General features: G+C 46.0%; 1 protein-coding gene across 1 annotated transcript in view; it reads right to left on the bottom strand.

The window, feature by feature from the left end:
* DDB1 (damage specific DNA binding protein 1) overlaps positions 1–23,344 on the bottom strand; it is a 990,203-nt gene that overhangs the window by 441,214 nt on the left and 525,645 nt on the right. The window contains exon 16 of the mRNA XM_085648506.1: positions 167–374. Within this exon, the coding sequence (XP_085504632.1) occupies positions 167–374 (208 nt within the window). The remainder of the gene's footprint in view (positions 1–166; positions 375–23,344) is intronic.

Raw genomic sequence — 23,344 nt, forward strand, 5'->3', positions numbered from 1 at the left:
TATTAAACTTGTGTTCAGGGCCCTGGACATGAATGATATGACACTCACATTGTCTGTTTGTGCTAGGGACCTCGAGGTCACTGCCAAGGATGAACATACGTGGGAAAAATGAGATTTAAGAAAGCTCAGAAACTGTACTAGGAAATTAAATGAAGCCCACACTCACCTGTCAGGGTAACCATCAGAATTTAAGGGACACATGTAGTTGACCTCCTTCAAGTTGACGTTGGAAAATACCAGCTTATGGTTACTGCTGTAGATAACAGTTGGCCGATCGGAGCAGGCGAAGACATTTGTGGTAGACAGTGAGCGAAATGTTCGGAGAACCGTTGGCTGTGTGCCAAGGGTCACTTTTTTCCTGTCACTGAGTAGTCCTGAACAGTGAAGGAAAGGTTACAGAATCAGATATTGCAATCCAAGAATAGGCTACAAGGGAATACCAACAAGAGTATCCTATGAATGAGACAGTTCTTACTCCATCATAAACCACACAGCAACAAACACTAAAACCACTGGACTCTGAGGTGCCCACCCATGAACGCTATAACGTACACAAAATAAATCTTGACTTTAAGGCACAAGGCAAACTCAAAAGACAGACAACAATCTAAAACTAACTCCTTCATGGGAAAATGACTACATCAAAATCTATTTCTGCACACACTGTGCCAAAATAAGAACCGTAACATCCTTCACTAGGTCTAAATAACAATAATGAAAGTATGAAGCGTGAGACATTGAGGCAGCATACACAGCATGCAGGAAGATCCTGGTGTGGGGAATGGGTGCCTAAGGCTATAATTCGATCATAACACGTCACAGGATTCATAGGAGACCATCAGTGAAACTCATGATAGCAGCCTCACTAAAGTGCAAGTGGGGCCGATGTAAAGGCAAAGCCTTAGGCTATAGAATCCAGGAGCGGTAAAACATTATTGGCGAGAAGAGAACTTTGTGAACAGTAAACTATAGCAACCTGGGCAGATACTCTCACAGGAGCAACAATCCCCGAAACCATAATTCAGATAATTAAGTGTAATCACAGTATAACCTGGAATCTTTAGTAAAGACCTCTTCACCAGACATCTTGAATCACACCTTTGGGGCTTCAAGCCCTCAGGTAAAATGCTATTAAAAAATACCATCACCCTTTTTGCAAAAGTAATTCCCAGTAGCGTCTATTGACCTCTTAGTCCTTAGAGACCCTTCCTCTGAATTAAAGGAACGTCCTCCACACAACAGAAGGGAGGCAGATCACTATGTACATTATAAGCCTGGATCGCCCATACGACCCTCAAACAGTTCTAACTTCAACCCTTTACTTTCCATCAATTTCAAAGAGAACATTCTACAAATTTAACCATGAAGCATGCCTAGTGGAATATGTTTAAACTGTTAACAAAAACTTACCATTTCACATTCTACAAACCTGTAACATGTATTACTGTGACTTGAAACATCAAGGACAGAAGCTAGTACAAGACTGTTTAGCCTTCCTTTGAACCCGGAATTTACATCTTTGTTTATTTCTCTTACCTCTCCATTCCTGAATTCATCAGGAAATCAATGTAGGCATGCCAGCATGCTGGCTGTGGTTTATCTTTAGACAAACTTCAAAGGTCAAATCAGTGACAGCTTGCTTAGAATAAAGCTCTCTTAGATGAAGTGATAGACCTACATTTCGATGCTTCTCAGGAGGGCATGTCTAAATTTCTAACCTCTAACTACACCTAGAATATTGCTCATCTATTAGACTTTTGTACCCCTGGAGAGTTGAATGCAGAAACTAAGTAATTGGATTATCTAATGCAATGAGACACCAGCAATAAAGATCAGCCCCCATCAAAAATAATGCCATGTACTCATTACCCCATGAACCAAAAAAGTTAACAGCAGGGAATATTTGAAGTAAATCCTACTCAGGCAGCTGTTTGAGTACCATTGTAGTAGGCTATTGGCAGTCTTGGGAAAGAGTAAAGGCACAGAGTTGGGGCTAAATGGCAGTGATTGTTTATTAGTAGTGCTAGTTCTCTCAGTGAGAACAAAAGCAATTGTATGCCGAACAGGGAAATGAAAGTATACACACTGTAGGCCAAATGTCACAACCAACAGTTGCACTGAATTGCGTCCAGTACCGAGGCATGGTCACAATCTTGCAATTCTGTAGGAGTAGGAAGTGGTTTGGATTGTATATATCCAGCATAGTGGCATGGAACATTTACCTTTTTCTTGTTCAACAAATGGTGGCAACAGTAGCCTTGATGCCTATACAAATGAGTTGCAGGCTCTAAAGCGCTTCCCAGGAAGCACCCACTTTCTTCAGAAGCTGACTGCCTACTGACCTTGATACCAGTATTATGGGGGAAGTGATGGGGCTTCTTTGCCTCCTCAAAGAGCTAAGAGGTGGATTCCATGTTTGCCCTGAACAGTCTCCTCTCAGAGAGGTAGAGGGAAAAGAAGCATTGACAGAAAATTGTGTCACAAGAAGGCAATGATCGTAAAGCCTTCATATACCCCATTGGCTCGTTGAAGGTCAGAGTCTGATTGGTACGTGGAGGACCTCCGGTTTGGGCATGACAGTATTGCATTGCTGCAGTGTTTTATTCATTGAGGGATTTAAACAGGTGCTTTCTATCAAATTGCATTTCCATTACTTTAGCATGAGATCCATGCTTCAAGGCCTGAAAAGGGAAGAGATCAGTGTCATGACAAATACTATTAGAACATTGGAATGTTGGCAGCTCCATTGAAAACAATGGAGTGCTCCGGCTTATAATGGCTGGTATAAGCCCGGAGCGCCAACATTCCAATGTGTCTTTGTTCACAGCTCTGGGTGTGAAAAAAGGCTTCAGGGAGCCTGAGGGGATTTCAATCCCCTCGCGCTCCCTGAAGGCTTTGTTTAATTTGTTAGAACATTCTGCCCTCTCGAGGCAGACCCCCAGGAGGAGCAACATACTGAATAGCCTTGTACATTTCTGCCCGAGTTTGTTCGAGTTGAGGATACGGAAAGACCCATTCGGACCATGTGCATCTCTTGTGTTTTGAGCCAGTTGTATGTGACAGTTCCTGGAGGGGTGTCCAGAGGAGTTGAATAGGGTAGAGAGGACAGAGTAGCATGCTCAGGAGGCTGAGCGGTTCTAGATTTAAGAGGCTGCTCTGTGAGCAATCTCTGGAAAGTGTCCATCATCCTCTGTAGAGTCTACAAGAAAGCAACTGCAAGACCTCTGATAAGGGACAGTAGTAAGTGCTTCAAACTGCAGCCGAGAGACATAACCTGGGAGCGCACCAAGTCTGTTGCTCAAACTGCGGGACATTAATGTAGTTTGAGGGGAAAAAAAAAGCCCAGGGGGGTGGGCGGGTGGAGTCTCTGATGCAACCCCGAAATTGTTATGGCATGATAGCACCGGAGTCTGGCACTTGAAGATCCATGTATACAATTGTGTGGAAATGGGGTGCATTATTTGGTTTGTCTGTGCAACCTCACCGTGTCATACACTTACCAAGCCCTGAAGGACCCTTAGATTTAATCTGTCAAACCCTCAGATCAATCCTGGGCAGCAAGGCTTACACAGAGAAACAGGTGTAAAGCATTTAAACAGCACAAAAACAACTGAAGAAGAAATCAACACGACATTGAAGAAATCAAACACCTATTTATAAAAATAGACTTTTTAAAGAATGTAGACACTAGAACAAAAAAGTCACCAGAGGGTTCCGGAGATATTAAATCATGGTAAATTCATTCAACCGTGACCAAGACCTAGCAAGGCTAACAAATTGGACACTTTTAGAAACCTTTTCCAGGAATACTTAGATAAGTATCAATGTAGTCGGTTAGAAATATTAGGGGCACCCAACTCCAGCAGGTCAGTGGGACCACCATGTTCCTCAACATCAGTTAACTCCACAGAAGCAGCCCTCAAGCAGTTCCAGACACTTTATCTGTGTTGCAACGGATTCTAATCATGTGCTCCTGATGCACTGGATGAAGGATGCATCAGATGCTCCAAGGATGGTGTAGATGCAACGTGGTCGATGGGGTCTTTCTGAAGACACACCTCGATCCATGAAGATGGTGCCGGGGTCCTGGATGCAGTGTCTACGTCCCACAAGGTCCTCTCCAGTCTGGCTGAAGTCCAGTAGCCACTAGACTGCCAGTAACCCAGTGTTGCAGTCACAGACCAATCCTTCCTGGGTCAATACTTTGCCTTCTGAGTGTCCAAGCAACTCTCAAACAGCACTCCCAGGCTCGGCGTGCAACTTTGTGTATCGGGGCTTGGTGCTGCATGGTGGCGATGATAGAGGCTTGAAGACCTTGGGATACCAACTTGCTCCAGAAGGTTTCTTCAGCTGCTGTGTCCCTGTGCTGGGATCAGGAGGCCGGTCAGCTGGCCCTTGGAATCTCTTGGCTCGACTGGGCTCTGGAGATTGCTTCTCCCTGAGCAGGACATGGCAGACACAATTCCCTCTCTTCACAAGCCGGGCAGGTGTAGTTTTCGATGGGGCTCTTTGCTGGTACCTCTGTGCAGCAGGTCAGTCCTTTGTTCCTCTTCAAAGTCGGCCAAGCTCTGAGTTCTGGATGCCCTATCTATCTTCAGAAAATGCCCTCAGGGTAGGATGTTGTTGGTAGCAAATGAGCAACTTGGTTCATTCCTTCCTTATGACCACTTCCTGAGAAGTGTGGCATCTGGCCGTCCCAGGATGCACCATCCTGCCCACTCCCAACATGAAGACCACCTCTCTCGACACGCAAAATCCCCTTACCCACCCCAGAGGTGTGGTTACCAGGGGGCTACATGCCCATGGAAAAAACGGTTTGACAACTGACTTCTCCCTTGTTCCTAATGCCAGTATGTCTGCACAAACAATAGAGTGCCCCACTCCTAAGAGTTACCCACTTGGCCTTCAAAGGCGGCTTATCACAGCATTTGGGATAACAACCATGTGGCTTTCTGCAGGAGGGAGGTAACACCTCTCACCTATGCAGGCCTGTATTGTGTCCTTTCCTGGAAGTCATTAGCATGTGTCTCCCCAGGAAGGCAGGAAGCTGTCTGCAGGACAAGCCTGTGTATATCAGTAAACGAGCACTGGAAACCTTGGGCAACTAAAGTGGCATATTCTAGAGTTGCTCTTTGTCCACCAATGACATTAAATTCGATTTAACCATTAAATCGGATTTAATGCGTGGATTAATTTGATACCAAATAGTACCACGTTTGATAGGCCCATTCAGAAGTTAGCAGCGCTGGGGTGCCAGTCTGTAACTCTGTACTTGTCAATGGGATTATAAATCTTTCCACAATAAAAATTACAATTGAGGGTTTTTACTGCTGGAACACAAAGTACAGGTTCCACTTTTTAATAGCCAGCACCCTGCCGTAGGGTTTGTTAAGCCTGCCATAGGGGTGACTTGTAAACATTATAAAAGGAGGGTTAGGCTTTGCCATTATTTTAAATGGTAAAGTAGAGTTCGTTTAAAACTGTCCTTACCGGCTGCAGTGTTAGAACTTTACACAGAAAGTGTGCTTTTTGTGATTTGGGACAAATCTGCGTTTCAAGAAGTGCTTGTGTTGGACATGAGAGAGGGTTAAAAAGTTGGGTATATCTGCACGGCTGGTGCTGCAGGAGTCATGTGGTACTATGAATTAAAAAATAGGGTCCTCTGATTAGCCAAGAGCATTTTCTGCTGCCGAAAATTACAGTACCCCAGGAATGAAATCAGTCCAACAGTTTCAAAAGATTCGATTGGCTGGGTAAAACCTAGAGAAAATTGCTGCAACCACTATTACAGGAGTGCCAGTGTCCTGAAACACATGGTACCATGGGGGTGATGTTTGAGCATTGGTACTGTGGGAGTACCTTGGTACCCACAAATAATGTGAAAATATGTACATTAAAATAATACGCAATGTGGATTGGGTGCTTGGGAGGAAGATGGGCATGTCTGCACCTGGGGTGCTAGGAGCAGGGCATGTGGCCAGCCCCCCCACTGCGTATGGCCAGAGGCCGTGTTCAGCAAAATTTTGGCCACGCACAGTGGGGCTGGATGCAGAACCTATGGCCAACCTCCCACTGTGCATAACAGTAAGCTCAATTCACGAGTTATAATTCCCTGTGCTAACTAACTTCTGCCCCACCATGCACGGTTTATGATGTCGCGTATTTTATCACTCATTGCAAGTTAACTGATCTCTCAAATGACGACTAACATCAAGGATGACATTAAGCAGTCATTTGTGACACCATCCCAAAGGACATGACTTAATTCAACATGTTACTCTGATGAATTTTCGATTCACCTTCGTGGGATTACTTTCAAGACTTCACAGGACCCATAAGTTTAAATCAAAAGGTTGACATGTACATTCACGTCTCAAAAGACACTTTCTTTCAGGCCTTATGTACCACCTTCCACAGTTTAGTAAAGTATACTACACTGTAAGAAACTGGCTCTATATATACTGCACCAAAGTGAGGTACAGTGTGTATAGAGTCCAAGGGTCTCCAGAGGTTAAAGTTAGATAGAACCTTACTCTCTAAAGTGGTAGCTTGGTCGAGCAGTAAGGCAGTATCAGAGGACAGTGTTAAGCATCTGATGTACGCACTCAGTCAGCAAATGAATTCACACACTCAAGAACTGAACTCTAGGCCAATTGTTTTTGTATAAAAAATATACTGTTTTATTTCTAGAACCAAGCAAGCCTGGTACAGGTAAGCATATAAATACTTTGCAGTAGTAAATTACTTGTATGAACACAGTTCAAAATTGCAGTATAACTTGTACTGATTTTGGTTACAGTTTAAGTAAGCAGTTTGCAACACTTAGCAGATTTAGTACGTTCGAATGAATGGGCTTTTTAAGAAAAATGCAATTAATTCTTTTTCAGATTACTTTTGCCAACACAGGGCTGGATCCTAGATTCAGCACTGGGACATTTCCTGAAAACAGTTCAGTAAATTAGTTTTAGTTAGAGGAACGATTTTTAAAGAATATTATTGTATTTCAAAAGTTGACACTTAGAAACTTTTTCACATAGAATCACCAATGTTATCCTATAGGAGGAAATTCACTTAGCAGGTAAGTTACTTTTGCGTTACTTTTGGAATCCAGTGCTGGACTCCTAGATTCAGCACTGGGACATCTACTTAAAACAGGTAAGTAATTACGTTTTTGTAGTTTGGACGATTTTTAAAGAATATTCTTGTATTTCAAAAGTTGACACAAACATTTTCACAAAGAACCCCCAATGTTATCATGAAGGAAATTCAATTCACAGGCAAGTTACCTTTTTGTTACTTTTCTTACTCTGTGCTGGACACCTGGGTTCAGCACTGGGGCCTTTCCTGCAAACAGTTGAGGAAATTCGGTTAGGTTAATTGTGCTACTTTTAAGGAATATTCTTAGTTTTCAAAAGTCGACACTTAGAAAGTTTTTGGGAGAAAAAGTGTCAATGTTATCCTATGAGGAAAAACAGGTTATCGGTTTCAAGTTAAGTATTCGGTCTTTGAAGTTAGGGTTCTGGGGCAAGACTAAGGGGTCTCCCAGGGTCAGTGATGCACTGTTGTTGCACCCCCAGTGGCACTAGGGCGGCCAGGTGCAGAGTGTTGAGGCCCAATGTTATCCTATTGAGGATAGGGGGGACTCCGGTTGGTGTCTGCTGGCAAGCAAGGCCGTGGGGCGTCGGGTTCAGGGGTGCCTTGGGACGTCTGATTTTCTTACCCGCTCTGGTCATGGTAGGGGAGGTCCTCTGGATTGAGGCTACAGGTGTTGTCAGAACGCTTGAGGCAGGTCACGGGTCGCCGGATCACGGGTCGCCGGGGGGGGAGGGACCTCTTCGAGGTATTTTTCCACTCGAGCTTGGGTCAGGTTCGGCCGGTGCAGAGTGGGCGGGATTCGCAGGTCCTGGCTGGCACCAGAAGCTGCAGTTCAAATTCGTCCGGTGTTCACGGGAAAAACAGCTTGGAAAGTGAAGGCAGGCCCTCCGGGGTTTTTGAGGTTGCTGTCCACTGGACATGCTGGGTTTTGCAGGAGCAGGGTCGAGGGGGAGACAGGCCTGTAGGGCTGGGGCCAAGCCAGTGGGCGTTGTCCTCTTGTTAGCTCTGCACGGCTTCTCGTCCTTCTCTTCTTTAAGGTCTCGCCTGACCAAGCGCATGCGCTGGTCTGGCGAGACTTATTCAGAGGGCTCCAAAAAGTGCTACCAGGCCAGCCTAGAGCTACAGTGCATGTGCACGGGCGCGTGCGCCGCGTTTTACCGCGATTACTTTCACTTTCGCGGCCACACGGCCGCTTTGATGTTTGATCGCGATCACTTTCACTTTCGCGGCCGCACGGCGCTTGGCATAGCCAATAGGTCTCGCTTTTTGGGACCTTATAAGTATTTAGTTATGCAACTGTTGCATGGCTAAACACTTATAAGGTCCCAAAGGCGAGACCTATTGGCTATGCCAATGCTTGTTTCTTGTGGTTGCTGGATCTGAGGAAGGAAGGTTCAGGGTGCCCCTAAATACTAAATTTAGGGGCGTTACAGGTAGGTAAAGGGCAGGGACCAATGGGTCTCTTCCCTGGGGTGGGTACACCCCCTATTCTGCCACTCTCCAGTGGGAGGGGGGTAGGAGCCTGTCCCTGGTTGGCTGTGTTCCCCCATCCTCAAGGTGACGGGGACTCGAGGTTGTGCTTCACATCGCTTCCCTCACCTTAGGGGTGGAGTTGGCAGAGGTGGGCACACCTCTCTTCCTCACTTGTTTTTCCTGCGGTTCTCCCGCCCAAAGTAGGGGGTAGAACCAGTGGGGACCAGTTGCTGAAAGCAGCAAATGGTCTGGAGAGCTCACAAAGGCGGCATGCTTTTGAAGCTTCTCCTTCGTGAACCCTGCCCATCCTGGGGGAGGAGGCTTGGCACCTAATCCCAGGATGTGCATTGTTTCAGGCCCCCCCTGAGAGCAGCAAGCTCTCGACCCAGGGGTCCAGAAACATGTTCCGTGGTGGCAGGCTGCGCAGCCACTCTGTCAGGTCACTGGGAGTTGGTCGAGTTGTAGGGGGCATCTCTAAGATGCCCTCTGTCGTGCATTTTACATGGAATCCCACACCGGCATCAGTGCGGGTTTAATGTGATGAGAAGTTTGATACCAAACTTCAGTCTTCGGTGTAGCCATCATGGTGCTGGGGAGTTTGTAATGACAAACTCCCAGCACCATATACTCTTAATGGCAACACTGCACTTACAGGGCCCAGGAATGGACTTGGGCACTCTAGGGGTACAGGGCTCATGCACCCGTACCCTCACCACTGGCATAGGGAACCCAGCTATAGGGGTGGCTGATGTATGCCAGGGCAGGGGTTTGTGGGCATGGCACACAGGGATGTGTGCCATGTCGACTCTGTTTTGTTCTGCACCAAGTCACTCAGCCCGCAAAAAAACAAAGTGTGTGTGTGTGTGTGTGTGTGTGTCTCTCTCTAAGGGTGGCACAATAAGTGCTGCAGCCCTTAGAGGCCTTCCTTGGTCACAGTACCCTGGGTACCTGTGGTACCATTTACCAGGGGCTGACCTGTGGCCAGAGAGGCCAATTGGGTTTAGGCTTCAATGCAGTTTTAGGGAAGGAACACAGGCCCTGGGTACCTGATTGGCAGGAGCCCACGGCACACTCAGTCAAAGTACATCAGCAATTCAGCAAAAAGTGGGGGCATACCATGCAAGAAAGAGGGCACTTTCTCACAAACACACATTCCTACAACAGGCACCATAGCACACTACCTTACAGCCAGCCTTAGGTCAGTGCAAGGAAACCACCTACAAGTGGGGCACCCCTACATTCGACACTAACAATGCCTCAAAATCGTAAGCAAAATTTATTTTAGGAATAACAGGAACAACTTATAAACAGATAGAATTAGTCTACAGCACTGTAATACAACTATTTAACATGGGGAGTGTCCCAGATATTCACTGGTGAATAACCTTTGGTCAACAGAAGCTTTGCCATTTCTTACACATTTTTTCAAAACAGCCTTTGGCTTTATGCCTCAACAGTTCCTCTACAACCTACATCGGGTGTGCTCAGCCCATACCTGGTTTCACAATCAGTAATAATTGAACATCAAACTTTAGTGATTTGTAAATAAAGAGCACCATATAACTTTAAGCAGCAACAATCACACTTGCCTCTAGGGCTGATGCTATCAATTTTGCCATTTAATGTATCATAAGTGATACAATATGTGAGGTCACAAGCTGGGCATGATGGTGGTGCAAGTTATAGTGAGCTCAGTAAACTAAAACTTCTGAATTTCAGTGGTCTTTTGTTTTTTTCAATTAACAAGTGATTTATCTTCAGTAACATTTACCTCTAACCAAACATTTCTCACCTTAGAATACTTCCCAGGTGCCAGACTTAATCTGTAAACTTTTCCCCACAATGCTCTCATATAGCGCTGCACTGGCTCTGTACTGCCCCGCAAGTAACGCATTGCTCACCTTAGAATACTCCCCAGGTGCCAGACTGGATTTGGAAACTTTTCCCCACAATGCTCTCATATAGCTCACTGGCTCCGTACTGCCTCGGAAGTGACAAAGTGGGGCCTTAAATTCGCACAACCCTGCACACTGACATCAGTTTCTTGCCGATCTCTTTCTGAGCCCCAATACACGGACACTGGACAATTGTTAGTACCTTTTTGCAGATTCCTAACTTGGGATCGTTTTAGATGTTAAAAAGAGACACCTCCAAACAATGGGGAAGTGGGAGGGCGGTAAAGAATCTGCAGTTAGATTGAGATTCCATCAGAAAGTGCATTATCAAAGAAAAGTAACTTGTATGGAATGCAAACTTCTAACCGCAGATTCTACATTGTGTGACTAGGTAACAAAACAGTACCTCCCAAGGTGATGGGTCTTTAAAACGGCTCAGCTAAAATAAGTCCAGCAGGCCAAATAAACAAAATGCCAATCTCAACGGACCCGACTGACAAGGTAATAGTGCCATGTGAATGTGTGCACTGATGTCCATGTAGCAGCCTGACATCGATCTCGGAATGGCATTTCACATGCCAATGCAATGGTAGCATCCATGGCTCCAACAGAATGAGCACTAAGTCTGTCTGGAAGCTGCATCTTACACAATACAGAGCAGATGTTAATACAGGGGACTAACCATTGGGACATGGTGACCTTCTACGCTGCCTTAACTTTTACTGCTCAAGTGATCCCCAAAAAGAGCTGATCATAGCAGCTGGCACGGTCAATGTAAAAGTTCAGTTTTGGGGTCCAAGTGATTAAGCATCTCCTCATTTGAGGGATGAGGCAAGCAAACAATGTTTGAAGGGTGAAAGCTTGTCTGACATGAAACTGCATCACTACCTTCTACAGGAATGCAGCTCAGGTGCTCAACAGCAGTTTGTCTGGAAAAAAGGAGATACAGCGCAGCTGGTCTTGCTGGATATTAACCTCACTCACACGGCATGCTGATATTAAAACCAGAAAGACAATTTTTAAGATCGAGATTCACAATGGAAAATTGTGCATTGGCTCAAGAGGGGTACAAATTAGGAAGTGTGAAATAAGTTTCACTGAGACATCCGGTAGGAAGCTGGCTCTGTATATACTATACTAAAAAGAGGTATTGTGTGCACAGAGTCCAGCGAGTCCCCAAATGTATGCACAGGTTAAAGTATATAGTACCTTACTCTTAAGTTAGAGGTAGCTGGGCTGAGCAGTTAGGCTTATCAGAGGGCAGTGCGAAGTATTTGTTTTACACACTCAGGCAAGAAATCATGTCACATACTCAAAGACTGAATCCAGACCAACTGGTTGTAGAAAAAGTTGTTACTTTGTTATTTTATTACTAGAACCAAGAATCACTTAGTGCACTAAAGATATATAGTTTGTACAACTGGCAATACTTTTCAAGAATGCAGTATGGTTTTGTACATGCAGTAAATACTTCATAGTTTTAAAAAAGCTTTCTGGAAATGTCAATCAGTTTTAGACTTTACAATGATAAAGATATGCAATGCAATGTAGTGATACAGTTCAATGTATTCCTATGGAGGAAAACAAGGTTAGTGACTTACATGCAAGTACTCAATTTTGTGGTTCAGTCTCGAGCTTCTACCACTTACACTAGGCAGGTGTCAGGTAGGTAAAAGTGTGCACCCTCAGCAGCTCAGGGGCAGCCGGGTGCAGAGGTCAAAGGAGAGGTTGGGACTCAATGTAGTGCTATGGAGACAGGGGGTACTCTAAAGAGCACCGGTCACAGGTAGGTACCTGTATTTTCTGGCTCATGGCCCAGGGATCAAATGTAGACACAAAGGGGGCCACAAGTAGGCACCAAAAGTGTACTCAAGTGGCACTCAGGTGGCAGGGTGCAAAGTAAGCGTTGGGCTTCCAAGACAAACCTATGGAGGGCGTCGGTTGTGAAGAAATGCAGCACGCTCGGCACAGGAGGCTTAGAGAAGGGATCTAGTGATTGGAAGGCGAAGTTGGAGTGTTGCTGGGGAAAGGGACACGGTTGGTTGCCACCCAAGGCCATACATAGGGATGCGGGTAAAGTGGTGTCCATTCGTGTCGGGTTTTCTCTTTAGGTCTAGTCGGAGGGACCTTTCAAGAGGAGGTTGCAGGTGTCAAAGTAGGGGTTAGAGGAGGTCGTCCAACGCTGGATTGCAGGTCAGGATAGCTGGGTGACTTCGCTGTGGTGTCTGGACACTCAGGCTGTGGGCGCCAGGTGCAGTGGTGTCCTTTCGTGTTGGGTGTTCTCTTTAGGTCTAGCCTGATTGGTAGGGACCCAGGGCACACTCAGTCAAGCAGGCATGATGTATCTGGCAAAAAGTTAGGAGGTAACCATGCAAAAAGAGGCACTTTCCTACAAATACCAAAGGATTGTGCTTGTTGCAGTACTTCATGGCAGTGGGGCTGTCCGTTTGACCCTGTACCAGCCTTTGTTTGATGGTTGGCAGGAACGTCTTCCATGCTAAGTGAATCTCCCGCATCTCCAATAACCTGATGTTCTCTGGTCACCACTTGTGCCAGATGACCTCCCCAACTCGGTAGTGATGAGTGTCACCACCGTCTGCTCTAGCAGGGGTAGAGAAATAGTGGTCTGCCAATAGTCTGAGATGAGCAGCCACCACTCAAACTTGTTTGTAGTGTCCTCGGAAACCTGGCTTAATTAAGACAGGGACAGGTTCCCATGGAGCAAAGCCCACTGAGACTTCAGATTCCACTCCAGAACTCACATGTTCCATCTGGCATGGTAAACAAGCAGGGTGCAATAGGATAAGCAGCCTCATATCAATCTTCACTGAGACCCAGGACAGAGGATGAAACATTGGCATCACAACCCGAATGTCCTGGACTCCTTGATTGAGGAAAGGCCTGAAAATGCACTGCATCAAGGAAGGTTCAGATGAAAGGAAGCCCCTGGGAAGGAGTCAGGAAACACTTCGGCAGGTAGACCGAAAACTCCAGCTGTTCACAGTCGTCTAGAGGTGATCCACAACTGACTATGTTCCCCACCGAGGTAAGATAAGGTTTGTAAACGACCTCCAAAGATAGTCAGAGAGCACTGCCATCACCTTGGTGAATAAACGAGGGGCATTGACGAGACCAAAAGGGAGCACAGCAAACTGAAAATGCTCATGGTACACCTTGAACCGCAAACAGCATCAGGGGGCGTACATGGCAGGGATATGAAGATAGGCATCCTGCAGATCCAACTTCACCATCTAGTCTACCTTATTCATGGCAGATAGAATTTGGGTCAGCAACAGCACCTTAGATTTGTCCTTTCATAAGAAGGCATTGAAAGGGCGAAGATCCAAAATAGGACAATGGCCTTAGTCCTCTTTCGGCACATGGAAAATGCAGGAATAATATCCAGTCCCAGCTTTGATGCTCCTCTCTATGGCTGCTTTTGCTAAAGGAGCCTGCACTGATGCAAAACAGACAGGTGGTCCTCTGGCAGCTGCAAAAGGTGCAACTGGTCCCAGTTTGATAAACTGAAGAGCCCATTTGTCGGATGTCATGCTCCACCTCCCCTGCATTCTAAAGGGCAGCTGTGTGCCCCTAAAGGCACACTAGAGAGGTTTTGAGATTGTTGTTGGAGGTACGGGGGACTTAGATGTGCATTGTCCCCGATACCATGGACCTTGTCTTTTGGTGCATTGGTCCAACCTCGAAAGGACTGGGAGGTCAGTTGTGTGGGCAGCGGAGCCTGGTTACACCAAGCTTCTGTCATATCCCTGAAAAGGGCAAAACTGCTAGGGAGATTGCCAAAACAGTGTTGAAAGTCCAAATGAGCGTGCTGTGGTTCAGCTCTTTTTAAAATGCTCCAGGGCTAAGGCTGCTTTTTCGCCAAGCAGGCGGGATCCATAAAAGGACAGGTCCTTTAAGGATGACTCTGTAGAAATCCGCAGACCTCATTCACACATGGCGCTGAATCACCACTCTTTTTTCATTAGTCCATATTAGAAAATCAGCCATGCCAAGGGCTGCCAAATTTGACAACATTCGGTCCTGAATGATTTGGGCAAAGGAAGCCCTTTAGTCTTCCAGGACTGCCGGAAAAAGATCTCACCAACCATGACCCAGAGAGCATGGGCTCAAGGGAAGGCTGGCTGATTAAAACATTCTCTTACCAAACGTTTCTATATGTTTGGACTCCGGAGATTACGTTTGAACTCCGCTGGTGTAGTCGGAAAGGCACTAGAGTTCACTGTGTTAGCGGCGTTAAAAAGAATTTTCTGGATTCACATGAAGTGCATTATTTCGCCACCTTGTGATTGGGTCTCGAACCTCTTAAGTATAGTAGTCCTCTTTTTTTCTGTGGGAGCGGACAGTCTGCACCATTTGGTGCTTGTTCACTCCTCCTGTCACGTCAGCCGCTCTACCCGGAAGCCCCACTCCTGGCCGTCAACTTCAGATTTTTTTTTTTTTTTTTTTTTTTTTAAAGCTTCCTGATATTTTTCTGTCTGACTGTCCTCTGCTTGCTTGTGTCACCTCATTTCCTGGGGAGGCGGGTGGGTTACATTTGAATCAAGAAAGATTTTCAAGCTGCAAAACTACTCCTACCGGCAAGTAACCATTTCGTTTTGCAGTGTGAACCTTTTCTGGATTCACTGTGCATTGATTTGGTAGTGGTTTTCTTCATTGTGGTGGTTGGGTTAAAGTAGAAGAGGTTGAACTTGTAAACAAATGCTTTAGAACTTTTTGTCCCACCTGTGCTTCTCAGTTTACTTGAATATCAATGCAATAGTATGTTGTGAATGTGCGCATTAATGTGCATGTGGCCGCCATTCAAATATCGTTCAGCTGAAAGTTCTCTAGAAATGCGACTGTTGCTCCTTTCTTCCTTGTAAACTGTGCACTTGGCTTCCATTTTAGTTGAATGTTAGTTTTTTGTTGACATTTCGATTGGGTTATCCATCTTGCCATGACACCCTCTTGTAACTGGTTCGCCTGTATTGCTTCTTGCACATGATATTAAAAGTTGTTTTCCTTTCTTGGTGGTCTTGTTTTTTCTATAGAATACATTTTTGCTCTGCGGACTTCCAGAGTATGCAAAGCTATCTCTGCTTGAGTCTTTGGATTTTGGAATATTTGGGGAATTAGTATTGTTTGATTTATGTGAAACTGAGATATGACCTTAGTGAGGAAATGAGGGTTAGTTCTTAAGACTACCCTGTATGTATTTGAATAAATGGTTCCTATATGGTGAGTGCCTGTAGTTCACTTACTCTGCGTAGTGAGGTCTTGCCATTAGAAATGTTTTATACAAGATTAATTTCAAACTTGCTTTATAGATTGGTTCGAATGATTTCTACATTAACTGTGCGAGCATCACAATGAGATTTCATGTAGGTGTTGGGGCACTCCTAGGTGGTGCTATTCTTTTAGACACTTCTGAAAATCTTTTGATTGATAGACCAGTGAACAAAATGTTCACTATGTAGCTGAAGCAAAGGGTCCCTTGTTGCCATGGTCACCCCCACTTTTTGCCTGGTATTTTATGTGATTTTGAATGGAAGTGCACTGGGTTCCTGCTAGCCTGGTCCCCAGTGCCAGATCTCTTCCCCACAACTGTACAATTGTTTACCCAATTGGCAATACCTTTAGCACTGCAAACACAAGGAAATGATGGAAAGAGTGCTGAAACTTTTCAGACACTCACCCCCAGTCACAGATCTGGGTTGAATCCATCATCGTTCTTTAGCTCACTTCACCACCCCAGGTCAGACACAGCTATATGCAAATCAGTATTGAACATGTGCCTCATGGGAACAGTCCAGTGCGAACTACCAAGCAATGTCTTCCCTGGATCGGAGAGAAGCATCCTGGGACCGGTTTCAGGCTAACAGCCCTCATCGGCTAGGTTAAATCCAGTGGCAAAGTGAGCAAGGGATTCACATCTGGGCATACCTTGCCAACTTAGGGCAAACAATGCAAACACAAGGAGATGATGGACGGAGTGCTGAAACTTTTCAGACACTCATCCCCAGTCACAGATCTGGGTTGAATCCTTCATCGTTCTTTAGCTCACTTCACCACCCCAGTTCAGACACAGCTATATGCAAATCAGTCTTGACCCTGTGCCTCATGGGAACAGTCCAGCCTGAACTGCCAAGCCAGGTCTTCGCTGGACTGGAAACAAACATCCTGGGACCGGTTTCGGGCGAATAGTCCTCATCAGCCAGGCTAGCTTGAATCCAGTGGCAAATTGAGCAAGGGACCCACGTCCGATCTCTTCCCCATAGCTGTACAATTTTATACCCAATTGGCAATACCTTTAGTACTCCCTGTAAGTCCCTAGTAAATGGTACCCCTGGTACCTACGGCAAGAAGGCTGAAGAGAATCCTTCAGGGCTGCAGCACGAATTGTGCCACCCTAAAGGACCCCTCATCAAACACATACAAACTGCAACTGCAGGCTGCACGTCTTGGTGCAGACGAAACTGTACACAACATGGCACAAAGCCTGTGTGCCATGTTTGCAGACACTGCATGCAATATAAGAAAGTCACCCTAAAGCAGGCCTTACAGGCCTAAGGCAGGGTAAAATATACTACATGTAAGGACATAACTTCATGAGCAGGTATGCCCCTGTGCTGGTCAGTTCCATTACTGCCAGTACAACTGATCCGAGAAGCCATTTTAAAAGCATGTGCTGGACACTGGTGATAAAGAGTTCTCCAGCTACATGATTGTTTCACTGAAAGTAGGGATGTTTGGTATCAAACATCTCGTCTTAAACTCACACTGATGCCAGAGCTACTGGTGTGCGGACTGACTGGTTTTTGCCAGCCTGCCACCAGAGACGAATTTCTGACCCTCAAAGGTAAGAGCCTTTGCTTTCAGGAGTGCAGAAAGCAAGCCTGCTCGGGCAGAGGATGTTAACACCTGCAGCCAACAGGATGACTGATAGATTGGCTTTCAAGGGCAGGGGAGATTCAAAGAGCACACTGCTGTTGGTATGCAAATCTGGCTTACCTCACAGGAGAGGATGCTGCCCCCCCTTTTGCCCAGGTGGCAAACTTATCGAGTCAGATAGGTGTGTCCATCCTCGGGGCAGTACCACACCAAAGTGGAGGTGACTTTTCAAAGTTAGCTATCTTGGTGATGGCAAACCTGAACTCTGGGACAGGGTATGCTCAGTTCCCACAGGAAGTGATCATATAGGGGCGTAGTGACCCCAGGGGTAGGTAACCCCTTGGCTACTACTTTACACTCCAATGCCCTTAATATTCAGAATAACGCGAAAGCAAATACTGAAGGAGTAACTGACCTTGTCCCAGACCTGCTGGCCTGTCTGCTGTTCCCGTCGAATTACACCAAAGTATTCTCGCCCTGCAAGATGTCGTAACTCCCAAAGCCTGGGAGGACTGCCTGGCTTCAACAAAGATCCAGGGATTCCCGTTGTTGCAGGAGAGCTACTTTCCTGCCATCACCCCAAGAAGTACAGCGAGGACTCCAGACCCGCCAAAACTGGACACTGCCAAACACCACTACACATGAGCCCCCCAGCCCAAGTCGAAGTGGGCCAACGGTGCGAGTGTGGTCTCCAAACCCTCAGGAGACAGTCCACTTTGGTTTTGCCTCTTATGATCTCCCAGACTCTGCCTGCAGCCTCTTTTTGCTGTTCCCCTCAACTGAGTGCTCCTGGACAAAGAAACCCGATACCTCAAAGACCCTCTGCATCCGGCTGCCCCAGCCCAGGAAGAAGAGGCCCCACATCGCTTAGCATCGCAAGACTTGAACCCTCTGGTTGGTTCAGCGCGGGTAGCCTCCCAGTCCAGTCCAAACCTGCAGCCTCTTTTCACACAGACCGATCACCATTGACTAACATTGGGCACCCAACACTGTTTTGCACCACTACACCCGGCCGCCCTAGTGCTGCAGTAGGGGGACCTGCTGGTACTGACTTGGACCCTGCCCCATACTCACCCTAAGTCCAGGAGATTAGTCTCATAAGTCACTGTACTCTACCTAAAACCGTACTTGCTTTTCCTCCGATAGGATAACATTACAGCTTCTGAAATTTGCCCACTTTCTAAACTTAAAACTAATTCTCTTGCAGAACTTAAATGATCCTATAGATTTTCATGCCTGAACATATATATAAAAATAAATGAGTCATGTCATCCTTTATTGGCAGTGTCTGTATTTTGCAGATATCTAACACTCTCTGATAAGCCTATTGCTGCTTGACCCCACTATGCCCTAGAAGAGTACTTTGGGATTGCTAGAGCGAGCCCCTGTCCACTAGTAAGGGAGAACATGGACTCTTTGCACAATAGACCTCTTTTTGGTATTTCATATGAAGAGACAGATTTCTACAGTAGCCCCTTGTGTATGCTACTATTGATGCTAAATGTACTTTCAGAGAAGCATAAGTTAGGCCTTCTTCTAACAAAGGAGTAAAATGTCTAACTACTTTAGTTTCTCCTGACCGTTTTTTAAGCAGATTATGTTTTTGGCATTAATATGTGAATTTTTCTCGTTCTTCAGTACAACATCTTCTAGTTGTTGCCTTCCTTGCTTCTCCGAGGACCACCATTGATGTTTCAGGTAGTCTTAAATGATAAAATTCTATGTTTTCAGGAGCAATGTTGCTAGACTTAATGTGTTTGGTTCTCGATGTAGAACTCAGACTGTTTTTGGAAAACAACTGAAGACATGGTTGTTCTGAGTTAGTGGGCTCTGAATGCCCCCTTTCCTTCTCCAAGCACTGGGAAATCCTGCGTGGGTAGCTGTCTGCGCTATACACATTTATTTAATAACAATACCTCACCCCAATTCCATGGAGAGTAGATCTTGAAATAATTGCAGTATTTCCATTTCTTGTGCCATCTCTATCAGATCTGAGCACCAAGTATGCCTTGCCCACTATGTGGCTATTGGTATAAGTGTCACCTGTGACTGACTGTCTTTTTTAGGTCGAGGACTACCGGTCTGCCGAAAGGCAGAACCGGAAGTCGGAGATTTAATGACTTGGAGAAGAGGGGCTTGAACCAGCCCCTCTTCTCCCCTGTTCTCCATTGGCTGGCCTCGTAAATGCTGGCCAGCCACTGGAGAAGAGGTCAGTCACTCTTATTAGGCCCCGTCCTTTTCGGATCGGGGGGCGTGTTTTTTAAAGAAAGTCTCATTCTCTCCTCCAGCCAATGGCTGGAGGAGAGAAAAGACAAACACGCCCCCGAATCCGAAAAGGAGGCTGCGTTTCTCCGAGGCATTTCTGCTCTGCCTCGGAGAAAGGCGGTGGTGTTCAGGGCGATTCTGCTTTTTTCGGATTCACTCTCCCGGCGTCTCAATCTCCTGTGTCTTCTCTTCTATCATCCCCGTACCTGGGTTTAGGATTTCACCTTTAAATAACGATCAGCTGTTTGTTACCTTTCCCCTTTAAGCTGCGGGCGCCATTGCAGCTGCTGCGGCTTCGTCGTCCTAGAGACAGGAAAGCCTTCCTCGGGTCATTCTCAATAAGTAGTGTGTTTGTGTAGATGGAGGAGGGGGGACAGGGGCTACCTACAGCATAATGTATGTTTCGCTGTTTATAGAGCTATAATAAGAATGTGCTTAAATGTTATATGCATTATGTAACTCCTATAAGAAGTTGCGGGACAAACGATCCGGCGAGGTTCGCTTTGCTTTCCGATCCCAGCCTTCTTTTCCTCTGCACATCCTTAACCTAGATGTAAAGCATAATTTGGGGACCCTGTGGGGCGCTGTTGTAGCGGGGGAGGGGTGCACTGATCTTGGTGAGTGCTGCAGCGACCCCCGCGTCGCCTGTGGTAGAAGCCGTCGGGTGGGCCGGGACTTCCTTCTGATTGCACGGTGAGGGAGTGGAAGTGTTGGGAATTACTGTGAACGGGAGTTGTGGCCGGTGTCGGGGTGTGCGGTGAGGGCACGGCACTCGCTGCCTCTCCGAGACCGAGCGGACAGCAGGGTCTGGAGAGGGAGGCTCCGGGGTCGGGTCTATTTGACCCTCCTTGGGCAGAGAAGTAGCAGCAGATGACTTCCGCACTCTTGCACCCCTTGTCTGCTCCTTCGCACAGAGCCCGTCTCGGTTCTTGGATGTACACCTCGCTTCTTCGACTGACTGCTCCTTATTTTATGTCCATACTCCCAACTCGATATTTCTTTTCCTGGCTCTGTTCCCATTTCCGTACTTCCGTTCCGAACTTTTCATTCATCCGGTTATTAATATGGACTGCGTTTGTGCCGTACACTTTTAATGTATTCCCTATGCTCTTCCTGCCTGCGCCCCCCCCACCCGTCTTCATTTCCTTGATCCCCCCCCCCGCCCTCTTCCTTTCCACGTGCATCACCTAAAACTGCGGCAGATTAACCAGCGCCTCAACAAAGCTAGATTAGGGTCACATTTGCATCAAAGCAGTTTGAGGCCTCGTTTTGTCCTGCCAGCTGCCTGGAGGAGCAAGCTAATCTCCTGGGGCGGGGTCCACACCAAGGGGTTGGCTGGTATTTTTAGGCCAAGCATGAAGATAGTCAAAATAATGAGAACATCTGTAAAAAAATCACATTATCCCCCTTTGAAACTTTAAACACAAGAAGTCTCATCGGAAGTAGTTTCGAAATTTCCACACTATAAATAATGTCATTGTGTGATGAAACCTTTCCAGCTCCCGTCCCTTTCTGGATCTCAAAACATAAACAATTAAAGGGCCATCATGCGCGCCAGTGTTTGCCTTTGATGCAGAGAGAAGGGATATGCCAGAATGAGGGTGAGCTTGCCTCACCAAACTTGCGCTTCAGATTCGGATTCAACGTACATACTGTCCTGAGATGACAAGTAATCAATTAAACAAGCATTTGCAATGCAACGGTCTCGGCATTGGTAAAGTTAGAGCTATTGGCATTGCTCATGACAATGCCGTTTCTTTAAATGTTTTGAAAACAAAAACAAAAATAATGTCATGAGCAATGCCAATAGCTCTAACTTTAACAATGCCGAGACCATTGCATTGTAAATGCTTGTTAAAATCACTCTTGAGAGCCGTAGTATCGGGGGGAAAAGCGTAAGGAAACCTCCCTTGCCAATTTATCGACCACACATTTCCTACGGAATGAGGGTGTGCATGTCTGGACGCGATGAACTGGCATTTGTGGTATTGCGAACAACACTATTTTGAAGTACCCCCACTTTTGGATCACTGTCTGATTCAGTTCCCACTTGTGTGAGATTGATGAGTCTCTGCTCTGTCTGAGGGTTATGCATCTAACGGGAGTAGATGGTGTACTAGCAGACAATGTTATTGGAATTTGAATGGCCCTTCTCCAGATCGGTTGTGCCATCTTTGATGAAGGAAAGGTCTTGGTGCCGCGCCGCGCCCCCCCCCCCCACGCTTGTTATGATAAAACATTGAAGTATTGTCTGTTTCTATTTGCATTGATTTGCTCCACAAATGCTGTTGAAAGGCTTCTAAGGCTAGAAACACAGAGTTTAACTCCAGCAGGTTCACTGCTTTCTGAGGATTCTGAATTCCTCTCACATCGAGTTTACCCATTTGTGACCCTGATCCGAAATGTGAGGCATCTGCGGTAATGGTCACTATTGGTGTTGTAGTCACAGATAGTTTTCCAGCTGTTAAATTGGTCTTGTTCCACCAACTCATTTCCTGGTATGAGAGTTTCTTGCGTTCTAGCTTGTACCCTCTTGCTGCATGGGAAAACTTTCCCCTGAATTGTGCTTATGTTCACTAACAATTTATGTTGTTGTGGTTTTGGTAAAGACTTCACCATGCTTATTGTGAATCCCAGTCTGTGCAGTGTCTCATCACGGTCTAGGTATTGTTTGCACTTGTGTGCTGAGTTTGCTGTTACCATCCAATCGTCCAGGTATGGATAGACATGTATACCTTTTCTTCTCAGATGTGCCACTACAGCCACTAGGCACTTTGTGAAAACCCTTGGGGTCAACATTATGCCAAAAGGCAGTACTCTGAATTGGTAGTGTGTTTTGATTATCACAAAAGCAGCAATTTTTTGTGTTTTGGGTTCACTGAATTGTGTAGATAAGCATGCTTTAGATCTACAGTTGCCATGAAATCCCCTTGTTGGAGCGGAGGATTAACTTCTTGTAAGGTTGTCATCTTGAATTTTTGTGTTATGAGTTTAAGAAACAGAGGTCTAGTATAGGCCACAGCGTCTTGTCTGGTTTTGGAACCAGAAAATATGCAGATTTTTCTATCTCTCGAGGGCACTCTTTCTGCTGCTTATTTCTGTAGCACTTCTTGTACTTTCTTTTGAAGATATTCTCTTCCTTTGGGTGCACTTTTTATTTAGGATAACATGTTAGTGGGTGTTTCTCCAACTCTATGCAGTAACTGTGTTGTATTATATTGAGCACCCACTTGTCTGAAAACAGAAGTTTCCAATCCTTCCCCTATTGGGTTGCTGCCCCTCTCGAAGGCAGGCTTCTTCTCGTTTGACCACGAAAGGACTGCCTTTGTGGTGTTTGAAACTGCCACTGATGTGATGAAGGCTGTGGCTGGCTCGTGCTTTGGAAGCTTTGATGCGGTGTCCCAGTCTGGAACACACCTCTTTCTGCAGATCGTCTATATGAGGGTTCCTCTTCATTGGTGACCCCTGAACTGTAGGAATCATTTATTTCGCCGGATCGTCTTCTTTAATTTGTTGCAGCCTCTCATCAGCTGCTTTGCCAAACAAATGTTTACGTTCGAACAGACTGGTGACGATATTGGCCTGCATTTCATTCTTGAAGCCTGATATTCTCAGCCATGCATGGCGTCTTGAAGTTGTTCCTGTCACCATCTGTCCTGCGGCTGTCTGCAGCATCTAGTGCTTACTGTGGGCATAGGTTTGTGGGGCTAAAAAAATCGTTTAAT

This window comes from Triturus cristatus, chromosome 3_2 (genome assembly GCF_964204655.1).
Source record: "Triturus cristatus chromosome 3_2, aTriCri1.1, whole genome shotgun sequence".
Lineage (NCBI taxonomy): Eukaryota > Metazoa > Chordata > Amphibia > Caudata > Salamandridae > Triturus > Triturus cristatus.